General features: G+C 45.9%; 1 protein-coding gene across 2 annotated transcripts; it reads left to right on the forward strand.

Moving 5' to 3' along the window:
* Positions 1-321: 321 nt before the first annotated feature.
* SLC49A3 (solute carrier family 49 member 3) lies at positions 322-26,415 on the forward strand. Of its 2 annotated transcripts, XM_059873497.1 has the most exons (10): positions 322-500; positions 9,581-9,739; positions 10,616-10,835; positions 17,100-17,176; positions 17,294-17,431; positions 17,954-18,070; positions 19,620-19,772; positions 21,616-21,773; positions 22,721-22,833; positions 24,491-26,415. In XM_059873497.1, exons 1-10 carry the CDS (start codon positions 372-374, stop codon positions 24,643-24,645), a joined length of 1,419 nt encoding a protein of 472 aa, XP_059729480.1. In that variant the 5' UTR covers positions 322-371; the 3' UTR covers positions 24,646-26,415. The 2 variants fall into 2 exon arrangements, with proteins under 2 accessions (XP_059729480.1, XP_059729481.1); XM_059873498.1 differs by lacking the exon at positions 9,581-9,739.
* The last annotated feature ends 1,494 nt before the right edge of the window (positions 26,416-27,909 follow it).

Consider the following 27,909-nt stretch of genomic DNA (forward strand, 5'->3'; position numbering starts at 1 on the left):
CGTCAGCGGGCATTAGTGATGGTGGCGACGCTGATGTTGTTTTTTTGGCGACACGCGAGCAGGAGAGGTGTCTCCTCGCCACGGCATCCCCCTTCCGCGCACCGCAGCAGCCCCGATGCGGGGCGCCAGCCTTTTCCCCGCCGAGGAGCGCGGCAGGCCAGACCCGGCTCCGCGGGGAAGGGCTGGCGCCCGGCCCGGGGCGGCTCCGCAGCGAGGGCACGCCCGCAGCGCAGCCCCAGCGCGCCGAGCCGGGCGGCGGCGCGGCCGGGGCCGCCCCGGGGAGGCCGGGAAGGGCGGCGGGGCGGGGCCGGACGGGGCAGTGCCGAGCCGAGCCGAGCCGAGCCCAGCCGAGCGCGCCGCGCCGAGCCGCGATGGAGGGCGACGAGGCGGCCAGCCTGCTGGGGGAGCGCAGCCTGGGGCCGCCGGTCCGCTTCAAGACGTACCGGCGGCGGTGGTTCCTGCTGGCCGTCGTGTGTCTGCTGAACTGCTCCAATGCCATGGTGAGTGCGGCCGCCTCTCCCGGCGCGGACAGCCGCACCCCGCAGCCGGCCTGAGGCTGGGACGCTCCTCCGGGGTGGTGGGGAAGGGGGCGGCCGCCGGCAGCCCCGGGTGCGCGAGCAGCAGGCGGAGGCGCAGAGCAGGCAGGGCACGCAGCCCTTCCCTGCCGCCTCGCTGTGCAGCAGATCTGGCTGCTGCTGCTGTTGCTGCGGCTGCTGCTGCTGCTGCGGAGGGAAAACGGGCTGACATGGCTCGCCAGAGCCAAAAGCACCTCCTGTTTCTTCCTAGAAGCAGCCAGGCAATCCTCAGGGTTCTGTCCCAGTGCCCCGTTTCACATCCAGCCCCCTCATCCTTGGGGCACCGGAATCGGTTGTACGCGCACAGTTCGGAGAAGCGTCAGCCTGGCCGTGCCTTATGGGCGGAATAACCGGGTTTTACTTTTGAACTTTGTCGTTCTGGGTATGACCTAGGCCTTCACGCTTTCCTTTCTGCCCGGTGGGATCCGGGGCACCGAGGGGTGGTGACGGGGGAAGGGCAGGATGGGGCGGGAGGGTGTGTGGGATCTCCACGAGCACAGCAGGAAGTACCGCAGCGTCAAGTCAGACTGGGATGAAGCGAAATGTGTCCTGGAGCACGGCAAAAGTTGCTGCCGAATGCGCTTCATATGCCATGGGGAGACAGAGAAAGTATTCATCGTCTCTGAGGGTCACATGTTTCTAGCCTAAGAATAGCAGAGCAGTGTTGAAATGCCGTGGGAGAGGAGCAGGAGTTAACTCTGCCGCATTGCTTGCCTGTGACAGCAGATTTATCTGCTCAGGAAAAGAAGCAAGCTTCCTTTCAGGGTGTGTTGCATATACAGAACACTATAGGAGTGATTATGCACTAAACAGATGGTTGTATGAACTTCTTTTTGCCTACTCTGCCTTGTTCTGAGAGACTTGAAAAAATTGGATGTCAGATCATACCCCACCTGTTGAACAGATTTAAATTCAGTAGTTACAGAGATAAACCCCTAAAGTTTCCTCTTATCAAGGCTTAGTATGAAAAAGAAGCCTGGATCTTTGCTCATCAAGTCATTGAGAACATTGTTGATAATTATCAGACTGATGTAGAATTATTCATGTTCTTGAGGATTACCATGCTGTGAATGCAGGCTGTCTGGCAGACAAGATCAGGCGCTGCTACCTGCAAACATTTAAATGCTTTGAAGGACGATTAGGTATTCCATGATGCAAGAGTGCTGGAGTAGAGAAATGGAAAAACATAGTGAGAATTTGGCTGTGTATGGGGGAAAAAAAAATGAATGCACCTTCTCAATGGAAAATCAGTATATCCTTTAAGAGCATAAAACAGTGTACTGCGGAAAAGCCCCACTGCTAGCTTGCAGTTAAATTGGCACAGCAGAAGAACATTATGTGACAAGAAATAAACCCACCTGGCTAGAAATGGATGGTGACAGCATTTGTGAAGGAAACTGTACCAAGCCTTTTTCAGGATGTCTTGCCAGATTTTGACTTTGCTGAAATCTTAAAGGTGAAACTGAAGGGTTTCTTAAAAAGATATTTTCAGTATATCTGCAAGTATTACTGCGTCCTCAGTGTGTTGCTGAAAACTTTGTTGCCCTGGAAGATTGACCTGTTCTGTCTCCTTTGTATGTTGACAACTTCCTGACTGCCCGTACTATTATTTTTCCATGGTATGAAATTACTACTTTACAACCTCAAAACTGAGTGCCTAATAAATTTTCTAGAGTGGAATTACTGTTTCTAAGCCATTGCAAGGGTCTGGAATGGCAACTATGCTAACATATAAAGTTGTAAGCAAACATTCCTGATGCTAAAGTTTCTTCTAAACATTCCTGATAAAAATCACATTAAAATGCACCTAGTAGTTGAAAGTCCATGAAATCAAAGTGGTTGGTTGCTATTTAAAAGTTACAGATGAAAAGCTTAATTAACCAGTTCTATGATGTGCAAAATTGCCCTGCAAGTTGTGTCCTCAATTCCCCTGCAGATGTTGCATGCAGCAGTTTCTTCAAAGTACATCTGTGTCAGGCTATGTGCAAATGCATGTAGTAAGGACACATGACTTTTGAATTGTCTGACTTGGACCACATTTGCTGGATCAAGCTTCCAGAATGAAGCCTTGTATTCCTCACTCTTGTCCATAGACATGCACTTTTCTATTTAGTGGCCTTTGGTGCCACTAGCAGCGGCAATCAGGAGACAGTACTGAGTGGGGGAGACTTTCAGTGTCAAGATGACAAGGTAGAAGCAACTTAACTGCAGGACAGCACATTTGGTCATGCAGCAAGCGCAGGCTGAGAAGGGAATATTTCTTAGTCTGGTTTAGAGTGTGACTGAGCAAAGCCAGAGCAGACCATGTGGTGATGAAAGAGGCACTCTTCCCTATATCCTCCTGCTTCATTTCATCTTGTGAAATCCTTTCGTTAACTGGAGCAGAGTGGAGTTAATATGATATAGAGGCTTTTACACCAACAATAAATATAGCCCTTTACTTATGCTTCTATTACTGACCTGAGTTTTAAAGCCTCTGTCTCTCCCTGCTGTACAAAATGGGTACTACCTTAGCAGGAATTTGTTGTCATTTCCTAAATAGGGCTATTCTGGGAATTTCTAGCTGACAATATAGTGTAAGAAACTCCTGCCTTATCTTAGGAAGGCTGTAAGCAGACATCAGCATGGTATACTTGATGCCTAAAGTTGTGTGCAGAAAGGATGTTGTGACCACAGCTAAGCTTAGATGATCTCTTGCAGCACTGCTGATGGGAGGCTGACATAACTCTGCCTGTGGTTTCTCCCCAGATTTGTTTTGCCAAACTTACACTGTGGTTTTGAGCATGATTTTTTTTCATCTAAAAGCTTAATGTTCAAGAGCGTTCATGCTGTGCTTGCAGCTGCTGTAGCACATAGCTCCTTCCTTTTTTCTCCTTCCTGTGAAGCTGAACAGGTGGGAACTTTGTGCTTCACAGGAGGGACTTTCTCTTGCTTTAGTACTGGGGACACAGAAGACGACAGAAGAATGAAACCAAGAGTATTTGCTGCCCAGTTCTGTGTTCCCCAGCAAGCTGGGCAGGAGCAGGGGAGCAGAGGGTTGGCGCTAACTCACACTTGGCCAAGTGGCTCCTGACTCACTTAAGTGGAGGACTTACACCACCACTCAGTGTACTTGGGAGAGGAAAGTGAGCTGCACAAGTGGAGCTTGGCATGCTCAAGGGCAGGGTGCACATGCTCCTCACCCACACCTGTCTGCTCCAGCAGTGCCCCTGTAGATACGCATGCACACACAGCTGATGCTCTTTTTTCCTGCTACTTCTCTTGAGAGCTGTAGAGACTAAAAAGGACATCTTGGCAAGGATCTGGCATTTTCTGAAGATCACACTTCTGTTCTAACATGCTAAGCATTGGTGCTTTCAGCTGAGCACAGGGGCTGTTTGCTTCCAAACTGTGTGGCCCTTTTAACCTTGAAGATGAGGACTCTGGTGTAAGGGATTCATCATCCAGTTTCAGGAGAGAAGAAGGCATCCCTGTCATAGAAAGACCTCTTACATCACCTTGAAAGCTGTCTTTGGGTGCATGAAAGAAAGCATGCTGGAGTTGGCAGAATTGCTGTAGGCAAAGCCTGTGTGGTGAGCTGTGCTGGTGAGCTGTGCTGGTGCCTGTTATGAAGCAGAAATTCCCATTTTGTGCAAGACAACCCCCTTGGCTGCTCCTTTTAAAACTGTACATAGAAGGTACTGCAGGGGCATTTTTACAGTCTATTTCTATAGTCAGCCATACAGTATGCTAGACAATGAAAAGCACTTCATATAGCAACCTTTGCTAGCTGATACCACCACTGACATGGCAAAGTGGTCTGATTCCCACCCTGCCTGATTGCACATGCTTGCCTTTCTGCAAATACTTTGCTTTCCACTTTTAGAATCTTGATTTGTTCATAGGGAAAGTAGGCACTGATTACCAGCTTGCCTTTTGTGAAGAACATGTTTGGCACTGCTTCTGGCAAGGTTGTACCTGGTTATATGTGTGATGCATCAATATATCATTGCTGCACTTTGAGATCCAAAAATCTTGCCTCTGTCATGTATGCTGTTTTCGGCACACGACAGCTCACAGCTGTTTCTTACCAAAGTGAGAGCCTGTGTGGAGTCCTGCCTTCAGCCACTACCTTGCAGACAGAGAACTGGAGTCTCACAGCCTACCCCCTGCAGAAATGGGAGGAAGGACAAGCACTGGGCTCCCTTGGAATGCGTGGAGGGAAACCAGATCCTGCAGGTGAAATTGATCCTGGAGAGTCTGTGTGTGAGTGGGAACAGTGAAGGCAGTAGGGTGGAAGAACTGAACCAGGAGAAGATGGAGTTATAAGGGGAATGAGTGAGGAGGAAAACAAAAGGAGTTGGGCTGATTCTGGGAGGAAAAGAGTGGGACACCTGTAAACCCTTACCTATCAGCTAAGGGTTTACAAGGATACCTGAAAGGCCAACATAAAAACTTAAAAATGGAATCAGGATGAGAACAGCTGTAACCTGTTTTGATTACAGGAATGCCCATGCAGGTCTGCAGTTGTCATAAGGTCATGATCATAGCATCATAGAATGGTGTAGGTTAGAAGGGACATCAAAGATCACCTAGTTCCATTCATCTGCCATGAGCAGAGACACCTTCCACTAGACAAAGTTGTTCATCCAACCTGACTTTGAACACCTGCAGGCATGGAGAGTCCATAACTTCTCTGTGCAACCTGTTCCACTGCCTCACCAACCTTAAAGTAAATTTCCTAATATCCAATCTAAATCTACCCTTCCTTAATTTAAGGCCATTCCCTGTAGTTCTACCACTATATGCCTTGTGAAAAGTCCTTTTCCAACCTTCCTTTCAGCCACCTTTAATGAAAATTAAATCTCAGTTAATGGAGAAGGGACCAAGCAGTCTCTGATAGGTGCAGGAGAATTAAAATGTCAGCTAGAAGAAGATTAAAGCAGAGGGCAATAGAGCTGAAAGTGGAGTCAGACCCATTCCCAACATGAGTATTAGTCAGATAGTTTGAGTGTCAATGCCCTGGCCTGGGTGCAAGCTTCATTGTTAAAGAAGGTGTGGAGAGGCCCTCCTCTAACTGAGGATATGAGTCGACTGTGGGTGGAAAACATTTCTGTCCTTTTCTTCTAGTGTTGGGGCATGGCTCCCCATGAGACGGCTGTGGGCAGTGGGAGTTACAGCTGCACTCCTGTGTCAGCTGGAACAGGCTCGTGGATCATCACGGGCCCTTCTGTCCTCTTCCTCATCTGCTGAGCACAAGTTTTTATAGTGAAGAGTGTATGCTGAGGTATGTCTTCCAGACCAGACTAACATGCTCTGGAGCTTTTGCTATCTTTAAACCTAGAAACCACAGTGAGATGAAGGTGCTTCTAAGGCTTGAGCTCAGAAGAGGAGTGTAGGAACTAAGATTCCTGCCTTTGGAGAAGAAACAGCGTCTATTATTACGCTGGCTGTTCCAACATCCTGCTAGATGCACATCTGAAAGGAGAGAAAACTCCATACCAAATGCTGAAGGAGCAAATACTGTGATCTAAAACATCAGTGAAATAACGAGTGATACTGGATTATACTACAGGAGGAGCCGTCATTTGAAAACAACTAATGCAAAATCTGTGAGAGATTGGGGAAGTGAGTTTTGACAAGTGTCAGGGGATTGAGCTCACAAACTCATTGTGGCTTTTTGGCTTGCAAAGGTAAGAGTCCCTGTGATTTAGTGGCTCTGCATGGGCTTCTATGTAAATCTTTTGGTTGAAAGACCACTTGCAATGGTCCAGGAAGCGAACTGCTGTTGGCTTTCATCATCATCTGCTGTAACTTGTGCCAAATTGAGAATTTTGTCAAAGTTTGCGAAAAGGTTTTCATTATTTGTTGCACTGGCAGGGCTTTGAAGGGATATAAGATATGGTAGGTGAGTGAAAATTGCTTCTCAGCATCACATTCAGGAATTGATCTTGTGGCATCTATTGAGCTGCATTTGGAAAAGCACATGTGAGCACAGATGAAGCCATGCAGTGCATAGCAAGGGCTCATCTTGATGCCTTCTGCAACTCACACTGAGGCTCTGGTTTTGTGTGGCCTCTCAGGCAGTGGAGCTGCGTGCAGCTCGACCGGACCACAGGAGTGTATTTCCACGAAGTGAAGCTTGTGCAGGGACTGGAAATTGCAAGGACTGAACAACCCTGCAAGAGGTATCTCTCTGTTTCTTTATCTGTCCCAGAAGCAACAAGCTTCTGGGGTCTGACATCCTATAACCCACACATTGTCTCTACGCTTGCATCTGTCACCGTGATCGACAGTGGTGAGCTTTGATACAGGCCATTCTGTTAAGACTTGAACTTGATGATACTTGTGGCACCCTTCCAACTCAGAATATTCTGTCATTCTGTGATTCTGTGGTTTTGGTGTGCCAAAGATGAGTGAAGAAAATGGCCCTTGGGGAGTGGCGGAGGGCAGAATCTGTCTCTGTCTCTATTCTGCATCCTTGGCACTCACAGGACTTTGACCTCATCAAGAGAGAGCTGCATCTCCTTTACCTGTTCTACCCGAGAGGGCTTACCTCCAGGCAGCCCCTCTGTAGGTGCCAGCCTTGGCAATGCAAAGGTTCAGAAAAGCATGTTGGAAAAGGGCTCTAGCTTCCAGAAGAAGAGCTTATTTACTGCTGTGGGTGAAGTTACCATAATTGGGAAAACCAAAAGCAGAAGGTGGAATACTGACTGTGTATTTCCCGTGTAGGCAAAACTCCACAATGCCACTTCTTTGTTGCAGGGGCATTTGGTGGCCTCTTTGACTACAGTTGCATCTTGAGCTCCATTGCCCAGTTCTGAATTTCTGTGTTAAAGCAGCACATGGTAAACAATGAAACATACTTTTTCTCTCCAGACCCACTTCCTATTTTGAGGGACAAATTCATTCTTGAACAAGCTGCAACTTTCCACCCTCCATGCTCTCACATGGATTTGCTAGGACTGGAGCTCTTGCTCAGGATAGGAATATGGTGCAGCCCCTATGTTTGGTTTTCTGCATGAAATAGTTTTACTAGATCTAATGGAATTGTGCCAGTGCTTGGTCCCAGATCACCTAGATGCATACAGTCACTGAACAGAAAATGCTGTGCTTTGGCTTGTGGCATCACTTTCCTAATGATGTAATGGATGGTTGAGCATGTTGTGTAGAGGAGCAAGAGGGGTGAAAATGTACCTGAAGCTGGCTTACAAAATGTATCATCTCTTTAAGTGTTTCCTGGTGGAGTGTTTCATCGCCACCACCCCTGCATAGAAGGCGTTGAGGAACCCAGAAGTGCTATTGTAGGAAATACACAGCTGGGATTTGTTTAGCAGCAGTTTAGCATCCCATAAGCAAACTAGTGCTCATGCCTTAGTCATGATTGTAACATCTAAACAGTTACATTGGCATTAAACAATTAAACTCCCATCCCAGTCTGATGGTAGTCTGGAAAGTGACCTGGATTCATCTCCTTGTTGTCTAACAGTACAGTTTCCTTCAGCACCTAGCATCTTCCTTCACCAGGCTGTAGAAGCTGAGTAAACACCAAATCCATCTCCTACCAGACCTTTAAATGATGTCACATAGGTGTGTCTGAGCCCAGCATGCTGATGTGATCTTTGAACTGATTACAGGAGGTACAGCATGGCACCTCCTTTCAGAAAAGAAGAAAGGGCTGATGCTAGGAGTTCTTGCTAGGCTGCTGAGAATGTATTCAAAACTTCTCTGTTACTACCATTTACTCATTGCATCCCTGCTAGGTGAAAAGCCAACCTAAAGAATCATTTGCATGTTGCTATTATCACACGGTGACTCTAGGGGCAAGAAAAGCCCATCTCCTCTCTGCTTCTGTCTAATGTGATAGTTTTTATGGTCCCTATCATGTAAGAAAAAAACCCCAGGAACACTGGAAAAAAAAAGAAGCAGTTTGTAGGAGTACGCCTTCCTCTGAGATTATCCGCACCTTTTTCAGTTGCACATAAACACCACATCTGATGCTGGGTGCAGGATGCGGGCTGTGAAGAGGAAGCTTGTGATGACAGAGGGGAGTACCTGGAAAGTGACTGTGGCTGTAGTTCTTTTGTAGAAAGCTATAACTGAAGTTTTTGCTCACATTTCTTGAGTATCCAGCAGCAGCAAGATCATCTTCTAACAGTGAGGTAGCCTGTAATCAACATTATTGAATGGTTAGACCATTTGACTGGTTAGACCAGTCTTTCTGAAAAGCACCGGGATGCATCTTGGCGAAGAATCTACAGGAACATCCTCTAACTTGTAGTGCCCCATTTTCTTTCTTGTGGATGTGATCTCAGAACCTGATTTTAGGATCAAGCATTTCTTGTCATTCACATAAGAAACCCGAAGCAGACAGGTCCCATGAAATCTGTGTCTGAAACAAAGTTTAGGGAGCTGTGTTTGGATATGGCACTGAAAGAAAAATGTGGATAGTTGTTGAAGTACCTCTTTTATGTGTACCTCCCCGTTATGTGTTCTAATACATTACATAATCCAATCTCTAGGTAATTTAATATCTGCTGAGTGTGTCTAGGAAGGCAGGGAATAATGTATCTTTTGCCTGACACATAGTAAAGTTGTTCTTACAAGGCCACGGAACTGAAAATACCAGTCCAAGTTTAAGGGGATCTTAGCTGCAGAGAGGAGGTGGCAGATTCTCTTTTGTTTATGCTAACACAGAATGAGTCCATGTGGTTTCCATCAGGTAAGTAAGTGCATCAGAGCAAACCTGTTCAACACAGGAACAGGAAAAGGTACTGACTTGTACTTTTGCCAGCCTCCAGCATCAGGACTAGGGGATTGGGGATGAAGCAGTGAAATGTATGGGATGGTCTGGGCCAAGTAACTGCAGACACCGAAGGTTTGAGCTTTTATTACCAGCTTTAACATCACAATTTCAAGGAGAGACTAGGACAGCGAGCCTCCTCACAACTCAGTTTGAGGGGATGCTGAATTACTGTTCTGTTGGGGGTGTTCATGCTTACCCATTTTTGGTCTTTGTTCGGCAGCTCTGGCTGACGTTTGCTCCTGTGGCTGATAAGACAGCTGCTTACTTCCACATTTCCCTGGAGACAGTCAACTGGCTCTCTATGGTGTACCTCCTCATCTCAATCCCATTTGGTCTGGTGGCAACATGGGTCCTTGACAGCGTGGGGCTCCGCTGTGCTGTGAGTTGAAGTGTTCTGCTTCCCTGAGAAAGTTTCACCTAGAGGTAGCAGTAGAAGCACAAAGCAGCAATGTACGTGCTTTGACTAGGAGTCTCGCCAAATGCTGCAGAGAATTAGCACATTGAAAGCGCTGTCTTAATTCAGGAACATCACTTCTGTGGCGATGGTGGAGAGAGCAGTGGGAAAAGTCAGAATCAAGTTGCATGCTTGCCTTTTCCAGCTTCAGTTTTCATTGTGTTAGCCAACTAAGGGACAGATATGTGAGCTGACTCTGTGAAGAGCTTTCTGTAATTGGGTCAGATTTGCTGTGGAAAAGTCTTAGCACCACAATTTTGTTGTCTGGGCCAGTTTAAGGAATAGCAGGACAGAGTGCAAGCAAGAGACCCCTGTCAGGTTAGAGCTTGGCCTCTGCTAAGCCAGCTTGCGATCTGATCTGTACACAATCCCAGAATTGTGTTGTGGAATACAGCAGTGTAACACTAGCATGCTGATAGATTAGAAGAAGATTTGCAGGATCCATAAGCTGGATGATTCATTGCCATTATCTTTGTATTGTCACAGCAAAATATGGGTGATGGTGCAAACTTGATAACAAGGTGTAATTAGTGAACTTCAGGTTTCTCATCAATGTGGTTCCTGTATGGGGCTTAGACAGCCACCTTGCTCCCTATCACCCCAAGACACTCCCTTAGGAGGTGGGTAGGATCAGGAGAATCTTGCAGTGGCCCAGAGGGTGGGGATGGTCTGCAGGCAGTGATTACTAACACCCAGTGTCTTCTGTAGTGCATTTTAGACCTTGCTTATGCTAATCTGTTGTATTAAGCTCTGCCCTTCAGGTATCAGCATGCCAACCCTGTTTGTTTCTGCTCACTGCAGGTGGTCCTGAGTGCATGGCTGAACATGGTTGGTAGCATCACCCGGATGTTCAGCGTTCTGAAGTTCCTGAGCTTGGGTTCCCAGAGTTACTGGTACCTGTTTGTTGGACAATGCTTCTCTGCATTAGCACAACCTCTTATCATCTTTTCACCAACAAAGCTGGCAGCACTATGGTTCCCAGACCACCAGAGAGCGACAGCAAATATGATTGCATCAATGTGTAAGTGATAGCTGCAAAGTAACATTGCTGCCTCACAGAACTCGCTAGCAATTTGTTTGCCTTTCAGAGGCAGCAGGCAGAGGAAGTCCTTTGTACTTCAGCCATTTGCCCTTGCAAATATGGCTTCACCCAAAAGTCTTGTAGCCATGTGCAACAACACAGACGAACAAGAAATGGAAATCAGCCACATCCAGGTGCAGGGCTCACCACCCAGACTCCTAACCTTCTTCCTCTCTTCCAGGACCAGGTTGTCATCTTTGCCTAAATATCACATAGTTTAACAACAGCCCTTAATGTTACTAAGTCTTTAGCGGCCTTAATTTTGCAGTTTCTTAGGAGGGTGTCTTAAATTGCATTGTTGTGCCAATGGTCACAGTTGCCAAGTTCTGTAACTGGATAGAGGTGAGGTGAGGCTGCTGTGTTAATTTTGCCCACCAGTTCATCCAGCAGAAAGGCTGAGCACGTATTCCTAATTGGTTTGTATGCACACACAAACAAAATATACTTGTCTGTCTGCACGAACATGTTTGGGATGCTGAATGGCAGGACTATCCATGCAGAAAACACACCTGCCTTGCTAAGTGCCTGGAATCTGGGAAACTGGATAAGCAGATAAGCTTGCTCTAATCACATTCCTCTCTTGGTTCCTGTGGGCACAGCTAGAGACAGGATACTGCACGTGATAGACCTGTTTCCTCCCTTCATGAGACACTTTACCCAGCAGCCAAAGAAATCTCTTCCTCTTTTCTCCATGGACTTGAGAGGTGCTCTAGAAACTGGGCTGGTTCACTGGCTCCATCTGTGAAGTCCCATGATACCTCCATGTGTGTGGCAGCCCCATCTATCCTTCCCTCAAAACAGCCAGCAGCTGCCTTCCCTCCCCATTGCCTTGAAGCTGTAAGGAAGGGTTAGGCATGGGGAAAGAAGAGCACCCCTACGCAGCTTTTCTAATGCTGCTACTGGACTAGAGCATGGGCCCTGCTGTTTAGCAAGAATGGATCTATGATGTCAGAATGAATAAATTATTTTTGCACTGCTTTTCCTAGAATAGCGTGGGTATGATGACTCACGTGGTTTTCCAGTGCTGAGACAGACCTTCACCTTCGCTGCTGGAGAAGGACCTCTGTTGTCAGTGTGGCACACTACAAGCATTACCAAGAACCACTGGGCACTCAGTGCTTCACTGCTCGGAAGGACTGCAGCCTGCAAAACAAAGGGCTCTTTTAAGTGGGAGAGCAGCCAGAGAAGTTAAAGAGCATTTTGTTCACACAGCATCCTCAATCTTTACAGAACCAAATGAATCTAACTATGACAAAGAACAAACCTGAAGAGCAAGGAAGAGTGGAACCCCAAGACCTGAAGCTGTTCTGTGTCTGGCATGTTGGGATGTCAGAGTGCAGGCTGAATGGGCTGTGACTGTTGTCTGCTGCAACACCTGCATGTTGCTCTAGAGAAGGCTTCCATTAATAATGCCTGATTACGTCCATAATGTCTGTTGTACAATATCAGGACTTAATTTCAAGAAAATTCAAGTACTGTCTGGAAGGAGCATCTACCGCAGCCCCAGTCTTTTAATCCAGTGGTTGATTAATTCATGGTAAAAGTCAACATCTCAATGCTCTTTATGCTCAGTGTATTCAGTCTTGTTGCACCTGTCTATCAGGTAGTTATCAGCTCTTCTCCACTTTGTCTTGAAAGACTGAATGGCTTCCACCCAGCCAAATTTCCCTTTGCTTCTTCACACTTGTCTCCATTCTTCCTGTTGCTGATGTGAGCATTTTGTGTCATCTTGCTCCAATTTATCAGTGCCCACTTCCTGTGTAATTAATGCTGAGCAGGACTCAGCATTCCGGTACTGTCAGTATCAGTGCTGCATACAGAAACTGGCTCTACAGCCTCCTGCTGTTAATGCCTTTGGGTAGGCTTCCGTGGGCTTTTGTGATAAATATGAACCTTGCACCCAGGATCCTGCTGAGCAGCTGAAATTACTATGACTCAGCTGTCATAATGATTAATGACTCAGCTCAAGTGTTTGTTCTACCCGTCACTTGTAGAGACTTACTTAGAGAGAAGCAGTGCAGGGCCAAGAACTCATCCCCTGTGAAGATCACAAGAAATTCTCCTGTGTCAGAAGGAGAAAGAGTTGTCTGAGTCCAGTGAAGTGACCTCTGCTTCATTCATAGGAGTCTTCATTTGCTGAAGTCTGTTGATATATAATTTTCTTCACCCTGAAGAGTTCCACTGCATCAGGATCACTGACCACAAAACACACAGCCCTACTGCCGAGTACTGCCGACTAGTCCACCAGGACCCATCGACCATATTGTATAGTTGATTAACTCAGTGGCCTCCTTTCAATTCATAATCTAGGCCATGTTATAGCTCTTCCCAGAAAAAGAAGGCAACTGAAACCATGTAATTACTCAAGTGGTCTCAGTCCTTTCAAATTTAGCCCAATGCTCACCTATACCTTTCCAGCCCTCATCTACGCTTTCTGGAACTGCTTCAGCATGTTGATAGTTTATGGAAACATCTGACTAGTTTACAGGCAGTCCCCTACAATGCCCAGTTGCATTTTACCCCAACAGAGAAGATGTAATCCATCTCCTTGGAAACTGCTGTTTAATTGTTTTCATGTACTTAGGAGCAGGTAATATTTCACTGGCGTCATAAGCTAGTACTTTCCCAAGCACAGAGTAGAAATGCTACAGCTGTGTGCTAAAGGATTATTGATGATGCCTCAGAATCATTATAGAACAGACAGGGGTGGAAGTCACCTCTTGGGATCATCTTGTCCAACGCCCTGCTCAACCAGAGTTGTCTAGACCAGGCTGCCCAGGTTTATGTTGAGTCAGGTATTGATTATCTCCATGGATGGAGGTGTAGCAGCTTATCAGAGCATCTTGTTTCAGTGCTGAACATCTAGCACACTGTTAGGAAAATTAATCCACAAACACCAGAGCTTTATGTCCAAAAAGGAGACAGAGCAGTCCTTTTTGGCTTTATTCGAATAAAGGGAGAGGCCATGGGGCATCTGCCTGGGATCTCTCAAATTTTTGGAGGACACAGCCTCCTTTTTATCCTAATTTTCTGACCAGATTTCCCTTATCTCTTTCTCCATTGGCTGAGGTACTTGAGAGGTACAGACTCTCCAGTAGGCCTGATACCAAGGGTTTCCCTCTAATGTATAATCCTCCCTTTTAATTTTAAATTGATATGGAATTTAGGGGTTTTTCTTCCCCATTGTTTCTTTCATCTTCCAATGTCTAATTTCATTTATCAGCAAACCTAAAGTTTATTTGTAAAAGCAAATATCTTTTTCCATTCATCAATCAGTGGAATCCTTCCCATTGCTTCTTTTATCTCCCAGTGCTAGTTTTATCCACCAGCCAGACCCACAGCTCATTTGTAAAGACAAATCTGCTATTTCTCTGAACAGTAAAGAAGTTTATATTCAGGTAGAGTTTCCTGTGCTACGCTTTGTAAACCATTGAGAAAAGTCTGGTTCCATCTTTATAATTGCTGATCAATGTTCTTTTCTCCAGGCTAACCAGTTCCAGCTGTCCCAGCCTCCTTAGGTATGAGAGGTGTTTCAGACCTTTAGTCATGTCTTTGGCCCTTGACTGGACTTGCTCCACTAACTTGGTACCCTGTATCAAGGAACCCAGCCCTGGACTTGGCACTCTGTATGTTTCTCACCAGGGCTTAGCAGAGGAGGAGGATCATGATCTTCCACCTGCTCTTCTTGATGCAGCTCAGCATGCTGTTGGATACCTTTCTGCAAGGATTCATTGCTGGCTTATAGTCAACTTGCAATCCACCAGGACCCTATGTCCTTCTCTGCAAAAATGCTTTCCAGCAGCTTCTCCAGGCTGATCAGTCCCACCTCTTTTAGTGGCTCCTCACATGACAGAAGTGCCAGTCCTTTAATCATCTTTTTTCTGGACCAGTAAATTCATGTTTCTCTCACACTGGGAACCTGAGGACTGCTCACAATTCTCCAGATATGAACTTGCTAGTGCTGAGTAAAGGGTAAAGACCAGCTCCCTCTGGCAGCACTGCCTAATGCTGAGCTCAGCATTGTGGTGGCTTTCTTTATCAGAAGGCTGTTTTGCTGGCTTATGGTCAAGTTGGTGTGCACCAGGACTCCCGCCCACTTCTCCTCTGGTCCTTCTCTGCAGAGTTGCTTTCCAGTTGGTGAGTCTCAGGGGGTACTGGTGAATGAGTTGTTATTCTTCCCGAGGTGCAGCATATTATATTTCCTTTAGTCAAACTTCACAAGGTTCCCCTGTGCCTGTTTCTCCAGTCTATTGCAGTGCCTCTGAGTGGCAGTATGGCCATCTCTTCTGCAAGTCACTCCTCCCATTGTCACATCACCTGCAAATTAGCTGTGGGTGCATTCTGTCCTGTCATCCAGGTAAGCTGTATGGCCCCAGTACCAACCCCTTGGTGCATCACTGATGATGGGCCTCCAGCTTGTCTTCTTGTCAGTGATGACAATCCTCTGGGCCCAGCCATTCGGCTGGATTTCAGTTCATCTCACTGCTCACTTGTCTAGACAGTACTTCAACTGCTTGTCTGCAAGGTTGTTATGGAGACAGTGTCAATTGCTCTTTCCTCATCCATCCAGGAGTCATTTCACTGTATAAAAGCTACCAGGTTAGTTAAGCATTTTAACTTTTCACCTTGTCATCCCTCATGTGCTTGGAAATGGTGGCAAGGATTGATTATTCCGTGATCTTCCCAGGGAACAAAGTATAACTGAAAAGCCTGAAGTTCCCTGGATTCTCCTTCTTGTTCTTTTTGAAGATGGGAGTGACATTTGCTCTCTTCCAGTTCTCAGAAGCCTCTTGGAATTGCTGTGGCCTTTTAAAGGTAACAAAAAATGGCCTTGCAATGGAAACAATCTGTTGCTTCAGCACTGATGCGTCCTAACAGTCCCATGGATTCATGTGTCTGGCTTACTTAATGTTCTCCAACCTAGTCTTTCTCCACTGAGGGTAAATCTTTATTGCTTCAAACTTTACCTCTGATCCCAGGGCTGAAGGTCGGTCTTACCAATCACAGAAGAGGTGAAGAAGGCACAGAATGCATTGATGTTTTCTGTGTCCTTAATCACTGAGTCTCCTGCCCCATCCAGCAACAGGCCCACATTTCTCTTTCCTTTTGCTTCAAAAGTTCTTAAGGGTATCTTTCTCATTGCCCTTCACCAGACTCACCAGGCTTTGGCTTTCTTAACCCCATCTCTGCACGCTAGTAGAAAAGCAGCTTTACTTGTTTGACTATTTGCAGAATGTTGCCTTAACATTAAAAAAATGTTGCCTGCAATTTTGGATGTTCCCTAGCTGAGTCCCAGGAGTGCTGCTTCACACACTGCTCAGCTCCAGCCCTACAGTAATGCATCTGCCTCCTCCTGACCAAAATCTGCAAGATTCTCTGCTGCCATGTAATTTTTGTACTTGGTAGCAGAGATCAACTTGTATACCTGCCTGGCCTTTGCAAAGGAAGTATAAAGGCTTGAAAGGTCACAGGAATGACTTAGTGTCACTTTTGTTCATGGCCTTTTGATAAAGAAAAGTAATGGCATCCTGGTGACCCTCGTAAAGGGCATTGCCAGCAGCTTGAGGGAGGTTGCCTGTCCACATCTGAAGAACTGTGTCTGGTTGTAGATTCCTGTACATAAGGAGGACATGTATAGTAAGTATTAGTGTAAGTGCAGTTAAGAAGCCACTAAGACAATTAAGGGAAAGGAGCATCTATCATGGTAGGAGAGGCTAAGAGAGTTGTGGCTGTTCTCCCTTGAGCTGAGGAATCCTCTACACAATGTATACATGCCTAATGGCATAGGGGAATACAGAAAGAAAAACACCTCTGTAACTCCTGCTGTGTAACAACAGGACAGATGACATGGATTCGTCCACTTTAATTTTGTCCCTTCAGCTTGACATTTGCTGAGGCAGCCTTGTGAGAGTGAGGACATCATAGCCCATAGTGGAAAAACAGTTTAGAGGGGTTAGGAGTTGAAGGGAGATGGTTTTATAGAATCAATTTCATGAGGGTGAGACAACAGATGTGGCAACAGTAAGACCACACAGTCAGCTTCTCCAAATGGTCCCCTCCTGGTTCTCCTTATATATGCGCCTTGTTTTGTCCTTGTTCATTACAGTGCTGCACACTGCAGCTGTGATGCTGGCAGACAGTAGGGGTGGATACACGCTTCTGAGTGCTCGCATGAAAAAATGTTTCTCTTCTATTTCCTTCCAGCCAATCCCTTGGGAATTCTTATAGCAAACTTGTTGTCCCCTGCACTAGTTCCTGAAGGAAAGCACATTCCATTGATGGTAAATGAGAACTGCTTTAATCAGTCAGCTGGGCTGATTTGGGTCCAGCTGATTTATTTGTTTGGAGGTGGTGGAGCTGGAAAGACTGGTAACTTGTCTTGTCCTTCTGTTGCATAGCTGGGTATTTATGCTGTCCCAGCAGTAACAGCCTGTGCTCTAGCAACTCTGGGGATTCACGAGAAGGTCCCGCCAACGCCTCCATCAGCCAGTGCCACCAACTCCAACTCACAGCCATTCTTCACAGGGCTCAAAATGGTAAGTGTTGCAGCCTAGGGACTGCCATGCTGGAGTGAGGGATGCAGCCCTGCAAGGTGGGGATATGCTGAACAATCTGCTTACAAAACAGACTCTATATGCCACTCCTCCGAACCTGCCATGGAAGCCCCTTGAAGGAGAACAGTGTTCCTTCCTTCCTCAGGGAGTGGAAGCTGCTCACAGCAAAGCTGCAAGAGGTGCTATCTGACCATTCAACTGTGGGCTGGCAGCCATTCTGATAGCTCAAACAAGCAGACTTGGGCTCATCCAAGAGGAGCACACAACCTGAATCTTCTCAACAGAAGTGGTAACAGTTAGGATAGTACTTGGCAAAGCAAAAGAAGAATTTGAGCGCTGTAGAGTTCCTTCCTCCCTAATGTGGTCCCCAATGTTTGTCAGTGATCATGGGGTTACCTTGACAGCAATTTCAACTGACGAGTCAGAGCCACTGACCCTAAGCCTGCTGTCACAGACAGGCCTTTTTGCTCCTCCTTAATTATTTACATTAATTTATTTTCTTAGCTCCTGAGAAACAAGCCATACATCATCCTGGCAGTGTGTTTTGGAGGAGGAATTGGAATGTTCACCTGCTTTTCAGCTCTGCTAGAACAGATCCTTTGTGAAAAGGGGTATTCAAATGTGAGTCTTCTTTCTTTTCTCTCTATTGTCCACATTGTCTATGATACAATCAGATTGATATTCCTCATAAAGGACTCAGCAAAATGAAGACAATTGAATATGCTGCAGTCTCATATCTTATTCACTCATGTTATCTAATATAGATTAAGCAGCAGATTAATCTAGAACACAGTCAGGCTCTTAGTATAATAGATGACCTGCATTTTCATTACTGCCCATGGCCAAGCTCCCACTTGCAAACAAAAAATTTTTTAGGAAAAAGAAAATTCTGATTTTTCTAAACCACTCCAGAGCACTGCTCTCTATGCAGCCTTCTGTCACCTACTCCATAGTAGCATGGGGCCCAGGCAGGCCCTAGACTGAAGCTGAAGACCAGATGTTGCAAACACCTTTTGCTCTTTGCACAGATTTACATGAAGCCAGGGCAGTAGAGGACAGTGGTACTGTGACAGCTGTTTCTTCATCCTTCTCATGACATCAGCAGGTGCTGCTTTTACAATTCAGCACAGTATGTGCACAGCTGGTTCGTGCTGCTCTCTCCCTCCTTCTTATTAGGAAGTCCCCCCCAAGTTCAGGTGTTTCCTCTCAGCAGGCTGCACTTCAGTCCTGGTGTTTGTATTGCCATGGGAATCCTTTCAAAACACCTCTCCAGCTGTTACATATGCACATTAACATGTTTGGTCTCTGTCCACCCCCTCTTCAGCTTCCAGAACTGATATCTGGCTCAGGGCTCCATAGCCAGGTCATATTTTGCACACTCCATTGGCTTTTAACTGGAAACCTCTTAAACTTTGCATCCTTGCTTTCTGTGCATCCTGATTTTGTCTCTGTGTGACTGGCTTGTGCTGGCCCTTTAGCTCAGAGAAGCTATTCCACATACCCTTTCCTTCCAGTGCCCCTGAGGGTCCCAAAAATGTTTTTCCAAGTTTGTTAAAAGCTTCTCTGCTTTCAGGATTGCTGTCTGTGTGAATTCTTATGGAGCTGAAGAAGTGCTACAAGTAAAGGGCAATCACTGCAGGCAACAGAGCATGTACCCTATCCTAGCCACTTCTCACTGCCTCTCTAATTAGGCTTTGACACAGCTGGTGTCTCCTCTAACATGCTTTGGGTGTGCCAGTGCAGGTCCCTGGTAAGAAAAGGGACAGGAGGGTAATTAGAGACATCAGCAGGTACCAAGGCAGTTGGGCCTGTTGCCACCAGTGTGGACAAAGCACCTGACTGCCCCTGGAAGAGCCCAGTGGCTCCAGTCTGGAATATTTAGTGCCAGGGACCTGCTACGGCTCTGCATCCAGCCTCCCTTGACAGGTGTATAGAGACTTGTCATCCTTTGGGAGTGCTGTCACCCTGCTGTCCCCACACACTTGTAAAAGCACCTGGACTCTGTCATTTGCTACTCAGAACCTTCTGAAGGCCTCAGCTACGGCAATGGGCAAGGAAGCTTTTCCTACCTCAGTAAGTGAACCACTGGTAGCTGGCAGATGGGTCAGCGACATTAAAACCTCTTTCCTAACTGCTCTAGTTTCTCATTACTTGTTCTTCTGCCCTCCAGGATTTTGCTGGCCTGAATGGTGCACTGTTCACAGTCTGTGGTTTGTTGGGTGCTTTCCTGCTAGGCATGTATGTCGACCGGACAAGGAAGTTCATAGAGTCCACCAAGATCAGCTTTTGTCTGAGTGCACTTGCCAGCATCATGTTTGCAGTGGTGAGTCCTCCCTTGCATTTTGCCATTCCCATGGGCTTATCTCTCTTGCTATCTGATTAATCATCAACCTAAACCAAGGTCATTTGATGTCATAGTGTTTATTAAGCCCTGTGTTATGCTTTGGGATTATCTCTGGGCTAGGAATTTCTTGGTTTAAAGAAAAACCCTTTACTTAGGATTTGACAGTCACTGTGGAGCCTGAGACAGACTGAATTGGGATAAAGATAAATAGGCATAATTTTATTTCTCCATACTGGATCACCATGTTTGCTTACTGACTCCTGAGACCATTCTTTCAAACAAAACAAAAAAGAAAAAGACCAAAAAAAGCCCCAAAAAAATAAACAAAAAAGAAAGGGAATTGCTAAGTATTTATATCACAAAAATCAACAAGAATGTCATGTTTTTCTAACTCCTGCCTTTAACAGTGGTGAGTGTTAGGGTTACAACATTAGTGGAAAGGGCCTAGTTATATTCTAGTTCTGGAGTAGTTCCTTGAGGGGGACAAGAGAGACAGAAGAAGAGAACACTTGAATTCAGCCAGGAGAGGAATGCTCAACCTGGAAACTTTACACCCCTGGGGCCAAGTTACAAGTGCTGCACTCAAGCATAGCCATTGCTAGTGGGAGCCATCACACAGCAGGAATCTGATCACAACACCACAGAGGATCCAGAATGGTGCAGGTTTCTGCTTTCCCAGCAGTCTTATCCTGTGCATTTCTCTTGTGTGATAAAAAGTCCATACTTTAACTAGAGGGTGATCACACCTTCCTTGGGGCCAAGGCCCCAGAGATGGTAGCTCCATTTGGGAAAGACAGACAAATCTAATGCTTTTCTCAATGTAGGACAAGGTGTCTAAAGCACACCTTGCATTTTCCGTATTCTGGCATTTGAGGATGATCTGAATACAATCCAGCTTGTCTGGACTCAGGTGAAGCACCAAATTGGTAAGAGGCTATGTTAGGAGCAACAAGCAAACCTATTCCTTCTGTCATTTCCTCCTCACCTTCATCCCATACAGATGAACTGATAGCTCAAAGTGGTAGAACAAAAATCACCCATTCAAATCTGTTTGATCCCTTTGTGCTTTGAACTCAGATTCCAGACACATAGAATTTTCCTTGACTGAACCAGTTTAGCTAGGCCAGGTTTGCTGCCATCCCAGGACAGACACCTTGTCTTCCTCTGTGGGAATTTATTACATGGTCAAGGAAGGAGGTATCAGCAGCATGCCTGCAAAGTACTTTGTCTTTAATAGCATTGGCTGAACAAGGTCATGCTCTTTCCTCCAGAGTTAGGGACAAGGCTGTTCTAGGCACTAAACTATCTCCAGGTTTTGTAAATATTTCAGATGTTTCTTTGTTTGCTTTTTTGTTTGGGTCTTTTGGTGTTAAAATCCTAGTGTTACAAATGTGTCTCTGACTGATTTTCCCTATCATTGAGCTGCAGCAACCCAGAATTATCACAAGTAGCCTAATGCAAACATAATTTCCAAAATGTTATTTTGCTTTGGGACAAAGTGTGGGTTTCACTTGGCCCTAGAGAGATATTGAACATACTACTGGTAAATCACTGACCAGTGAAGTTACTGTAGTACAGCCACACCAGTGCTTTTCAGATAATTCTGCTGATCCTCTCCTTACTTCAGTTCAACAGACAGCTCTCCTTTTTGCGGCCTTCTGTTGACTCTAGAGAGCTGAAAGTAAAAACTTGATTTCAGGAAAAGGTAGGGAATATACTGGTGAGAAAACCCCTGAGACTTCCTGCAGGCTAAAGGTTCAGAGACTTTCTACACAACAGTGCTGACATTGAGACTTTGGTATTGTTTTTTTTTTGCCTGCAGGCTTCTCGGTTCAGACATCAGGCCATCACGTTGGCCATCACCAGTTCGCTCTTCGGTTTCTTTGGTTTTGCCATCTACCCCATTGCCATGGAGCTGGCTGTGGAGTGCTCCTACCCCGTAGGAGAGGGCACATCTACAGGCCTGATTTTTGTTGCAAGGTAAGCAGGCAGATTAAATCCAATTGACACATGAGCTTGGGTTCCAACACTCACACACACAGGGGTGTGGGTGCAGATACAGACATCAGTGCTTGCCGTCCTGCTGAATGTCTTTCTGGTGTCTGTGCACATGGCCCTGGCAAGGGGAGCTGGCTGGCTGAGCCATAGAGTCGAAGAGCTAAATGTTTTAAAAAAGGGAGGACTATGTGAAAGAGGTGCAAGAAAACAGTAAGGAAGATGAAGGTCTCCCTTGGTTGGCACAAAGCATGATTTAACCATGCCCAACACCACCTGCCTTTGAAGTAGATGGGGGCTGCATGCCCAATAGAGGCACCCATTCCCACAACAGTACAGGGACGAGTCAGCTCCCGGTGCTCTGTTGAGGGACAGTGACTGTCCTCCCAGTTACCAATTTACCTGCCTTGGGCTGGCTCTGGACTTCAGCAGGAATGACTTGCTGGAGCTCTAAGCAGTGACACCAGTGAACTGATGCCAGTGAGGGGCATCAGACACTGCCTTTGAAGGCTGTTGTCTCTTACTGGTTGTGGACTTAATGACTGCTGCCAGCCAGCTGTGAATGAGGAGGAGGCTGAAGCCACAGCCTTTTTTGTATCCTCAGTCCTGCAGTGAGAAGTGTTTCCAAGTCTCTGCCCAGTGAATATGCCTCAGGTTTTTGATAAGTGTAGTTCAACACCTGCTCTCGTTCAGAGGGAGTATGTAGTGATCTGCCACACTGGCCCTGTGTCTGGAGTTGACCTGGACACCCTGTGGGACAGAAGCAGTTAACCAAATGCCTGGGCCAGAGGAATCCAGCAGTAGCTTTCTCTGCTAGAAGGACCATGCTGCAGAAAGAGGCATCATTCTCTTCCAGCTGAGGAAGGTGGTCCTGTCTGCAGCACTGGTACCTCAGGCAGGTAACATAACAGCATGTTGGCTTCTCCCCACAGCCAGATTGAGGGTGTGATTTTAATGATTCTTCTACAAGCTCTCACTGTCCGTGTTTCTGAGGATCCATTTTCCACCTGTGCCCTTGACCAGGATGGAGCCCTGGACTGGACAAGTAAGTATGTCCTTAGGAAATGATGCTGGACACTCGGTTGCACCCCATGTACTCCCCACTTTCCTCCAGGTCTCAGTGTGAGGAACCTTGCCAGTCTGTTTCCAGTTGTAGAATATCTTCTAACCCCCTTTCTGAATCAGATGGTGCACTCCTTGCCACTGCTAGCTCTGGGTTAAAATTTCTCTTGCAGTCACCCTGCAGAGACTTGAGTTTCATAAAACTAGAAAGCAGCTGTTCTGAGGGGAAGACACTGTCCATGTAGCACAACCAAGGCTGGTTTTCATATTGGAGGCCAAGGTTACAAATGCTTTGACTGAAAGCTGCATCCCTTTATTCTGCACACACAGCTGCCTGTATTTGTAACATACTCTTATAGCTTTGTTCTCACTTACTCCAGATTTCCCTTCCTTTTCTAGCTGGTCAGCAACTGAGATCAGCAGGAGCACATAAGTGTTTTAAATGCAGGCTAAACCCTAGTCTTGATCTCTCACCTGGTTCATGTTTGTGTAATACTGACACCTGGGGACACCATAAGCAAAGGCTGATCATCACCTATTAAACATGTCCTGCTTGGCTGAGCAGAAACTTCCCCAGAATAAGGTCTACTAGCTTTAAGGGATTAAAGCTTTGTCATGGTTTGAGCCTGGCGCAATGCCAGTGCTTCCATGAGAATACCTCTTTTCCTGGTATCTACTGTGAGATGTGATCAGAGACAGAGCAGAGCAGGCTCCAACCTAAGATTGAAAGAAATAAAACTTTATTAACCTAAAACTACAAGGAAAAACACACAGAACACAGGATGAAAACCTTCCAAATTTACTCCTCCTCCCCCCACCAAATTTCCTAATTCCGTTACCACCCTTTAGATCACTCGCTCTCAGTCCATCACCTCCCTTTAGATAATCAATTCTCAATTCCTCGAGAAGAGAGGAGTCCCTCTTGCACCACAGACTTCACCCAGGAAACAGTCGAAACTTCTCGTGTTTCGATGTCACGTGTGGCACCACCCAGAGAACATTTGTCATCATGAACTCTTCCTTCCATGTCCAGTGCTCTCACCACTGCACATGGACCAGAGCTGCTTCTAGGGTTTTTCCCTTTAAGGATGCTTTGTCTTTTAGATATACTTTTTCTTTCCCTTCAGAAAAGATTCTTTTAACAGAAATTTGTCATAAATTAAAGTTCATGTTAATTGTACTTTTCTACATGTTGCTCTCAGATGATATTACAAGAAGCACTACCTGTGAGGACCTGTTCCCTTGTGGAGCTCAAGTGATTTGATTTGATTCAATCTTTTTTGTAATGGTTTTCACTAATCCCCAAGACACAAATGTGTACACTTACAGAGGGATGCACACTCTTACAAGTACAATGTGTGCTCTGATGTAAGACCGCCAACCTGGGGGGTCATGCAGGACACAGTGTTCTGGAAGCCTTCCACATTTTACCTTAATACTCTTCCTATGCCAGTGTCAGGTAGAGCAAGATTTGTCTGTTATCAAATTGGTAATGTCCCACTGTGGTCTGCACCCTGTCCTCAGGGGTATCCCTTGGCAGGAGGTCAGACAGAATGTGTCATTTTGGGGAGTTGACCTATGCATTTCTGCACTCATGAGGAGTTTTGGATTCACTGCCTAAAAGTGTATCTCTCTCACAGCTCCGGTACTGGTGCTGGCTGGCCTCTGCAGTGGTATGGCTTGTTTCTACGTCATCTTCTTCCACACTGACTACAAGCGGCTTCATGCTGAGGCAATCGGTGCTGATATGGTCAAGGCAGAAGATGCAGTGACAGCACATGTTCCTGAATCCTAAACAGGCCAAAAGGGGATGCCAAGGGCCAGGACTCAGACCAATGGGCATGGACCAGTCCTGAGCTGGTACACTGGGATATCTGTGTCATGTTGCACAATAAGTAAGGACTAGAGCAAATAGCACCTTTGCTGTGCATCTCTCAGTCTTGTGTTTATCTGGGGATCTGGGCTGTTAAGAAAGACTGTCCTGCCAGAAAGGTCAAAGTGGCAATGGACAACTGTGCTTGCAACTAAAATTTTTAGCTGACTTGATTCAACCTAAAGAAATGCCACAGTGGAGGGCAGCATCATATTTTAGCCATTTTTAAATTTTCATGTATGTGGATCAAGGGTGAAGGTTTCAGAAAGATAGAAGCTGTGCCTACCACAAACCCAGTGGAAAACTTCTATCTAAGGACTGTGGTACAGCATAAAAAGTCTTCCACTCATTTTGGAGCTAATTGTGCCTTTTAGCTAAAGGGCAGTAGAAGCTAGAGCATTCTTCCATTCCAGCGGGGATATATAAGTATGTGATCTGTAATGGAAGTCTGTTACAATGAGTCACTTTGTCTTCTACGAGAAAAGAAGAGCCTTGCTGTAGTGCTGCCTATAAAAGAAAATATCAGTAAGCAGCAGAAGTTAAATACAGCACCATTTCTCACCCTTCTGCTCCCCTGGTAAATGCTGAGACATTCAGGATTAGCTTGTTTTACTTGGGATTCTGTTTCTTCAGCTCTCCTGCAATTTCAGTGGTTTAAGTTCTCCACAAGAAGACAAACTTGCTGGTTTAGTATTAGACTAATGTGATGCTCTCCTATAAAGCATATCACTCCTTGGGGAATGACACTGTTGTGCCTGGCATGGTGGAAGCTGGCAGAAGAACTGGCAAAGGTGACACTTTAGTGCAGGGACTTGTCATAAGTTTCTGCAGGTGACAGGGACTTTAGGGAGGAGACCAAGTAAGAAATAACATTAAAAGATGCCTGTTCTCTCTGCAACTGACATCTGTTCTTTAGTGTTAGATGAGGTGGGAAGTGACACAAAAGATCCCATTTGGAGTCCAGTTACACTGACAATTAAAATGGTTACAACTGGATTTTTAATTTTACAGGACTTCCACAGCAGTGTAATGTCCTGCTTTGAGTTGAGGTCTAGGTGTACTACCTGAGAAATTCTTACTATATAACACTTACGTGGTAAAAAAAAATATAAATAGATAGTTGAGATTTTGTGATGCTTCATGTCAAATGTATTTCAAGGGAATCTGAGTACCTCTTGTTTAAGGGACCTTGACGCAAATTGAACCTGTTACTAAGTTCCTCCAGTCCAGCTAGAAGACAAACCCAATGCCAAGAACACACTGTGCCCGAGGAACACTGTACAAAGGAGCTCTCTCAGTGCCTGAATTCTCTTCCCCATTAGCAACTGGAAGGCTCTCCCTTTGTAAAACACGTTTGCATCCTTTTAGGGAGCTTGCTTGTTCCTACAGCTCCAGCTGTGCTCTCACTAGGAAGCACTGATGTTTGTCAAAAGGAGCAGGAGAGAAGACCATAACTAAAGTGAAACAAGATTGCTTAAACCTGTCAGAAGAATGAGATAGCTGTCTTTTGCAAAACTAGCTGATCAGTTCTGCAGCCCTGGAACTAACACACCAAACAGATTAATGCCAAATTTACCTGCCACTTCTGAATTCCACTGTACTGGGAAGCAAAAAGGACTTGATACTTTATAATTTTATATATTTACAAATGTTTATGTTTTTTTAATAAAGGGTGGTTTTAGAAAAGACTAACCTCTTCTCACTGTATCATCTTTTAAAAAGTATTTTATAGACACAAGGGTGTGTTGGATCTGCTGTGCAGCACAAAGCAAAGGCCCCTGTATTTGCTAGATGTGCTTACAGTGACAATCTCAGATTAATCTCAGATTCTTAAAATGACCATATGAAATTAGCTGTAGGATAAACTATGGTTAGCTCTGTTTTGAAGGATAGGTTAAAGGAGTAAGGAAATACCGCTAGCAGCTGTCTCCAAAACTTGCTGTTGTCCTGGTGAGAGAGTCTGCCTTGCACCAGCTGAGACACTATTATCTTTATCCAAGCACATAAAAAATATGATAAAAAGGGGAGATTTTTCTATCTACTAGTGCATGAGACTTAGAGGTGTGTGAGGCTCTTTTTGAATTCCTGATGAGTAGTTGATCCTTCACTCTATGATTTGTCATACCCTGACAGTGTGCCATAAAGGTGTGATGGCACTGCCAAGCAGTGAGGCCAGACAGCTCATGCAGGTACCTGCTTTGCAACATCAGCTGTTCCTGCTGGCTCAGCTAACTTCACATTTTGTGTTCAGAACAAAAGATGCTTGAGTGTCCATGCTAGTCTGTAATTACCATCGCAGCTGAAGGAGACTTTCTGCTGTGTACTCTTCTCTTCAAGACTGTATAACCAATCTATCTCACAGCTCACTAACAGATGTGCCTTTCCTTGGAAAACCTATGGAAAATGTGAAGCTGAAATCTTAGCAGAACAGAGGGATTTTGATGTTAAGGCATGGGCCAGGTTTGCTGGGGACCCGTGTCCTTTCCCTGCCAAAGGACTGGCCTTCCATGGCCCCAGCAGAGACCTCTACAATTAGGTCTGTAGGTGTCACTGGAAGACTGCAGAAAGCCTCCTGCAAAGGTGAACAGTCCTTGCTGTGGTTGGGTCTCACTAGAGCCCTTCTGTTTTTGTAAAGTCAAAGGAGAGGAGATGTGGGACCATGTCACTGGTCCTATTGCAGCAGTGGATCAGAGAGAAGCCCTCTGAAACTGGCAGGGGTAGACAATCTTGCTGTGGCTGCAGTCTGAGGACCGCAGTGCAGCCTCTCCCTACAGCAGTTCTGTCTGGGTGGGGACAGCAGACACCACCAGGAGAGATAGGACAGATCTCAGATTGTAGGAAGAGACACGTTTCTCCTGGGGCAGGGACAGGCAGCAGACCTGCGTGCAGAACACATGCTCAGGTGGTGCACCTCCTGCAGCAGGTGGCTGAGCTGCAGAAGGCAGTGAGAAGGCTGCATAACATCAGGGAGACTGAGAAGGTGTTAGAGAGCTGGTCCCAAATTCAGCCTGCAGTGGCCCCATAAGCCAACGACCACACAGCCAGAAAAACTCCCTCACTAGCACATATGGAAGGGAGGGGCAAATAATGCAGAAGAATGGAAACTTGCAATGGCAAGGACCGCAGGGGGAAGAGACTTCCCTGAAGCCTGAAGTGCCCTTGCATAACCACTTTGTTTCTCTGCGG

Source organism: Haemorhous mexicanus, chromosome Z (assembly GCF_027477595.1).
Source record: "Haemorhous mexicanus isolate bHaeMex1 chromosome Z, bHaeMex1.pri, whole genome shotgun sequence".
NCBI classification, from domain to species: Eukaryota; Metazoa; Chordata; class Aves; order Passeriformes; family Fringillidae; genus Haemorhous; species Haemorhous mexicanus.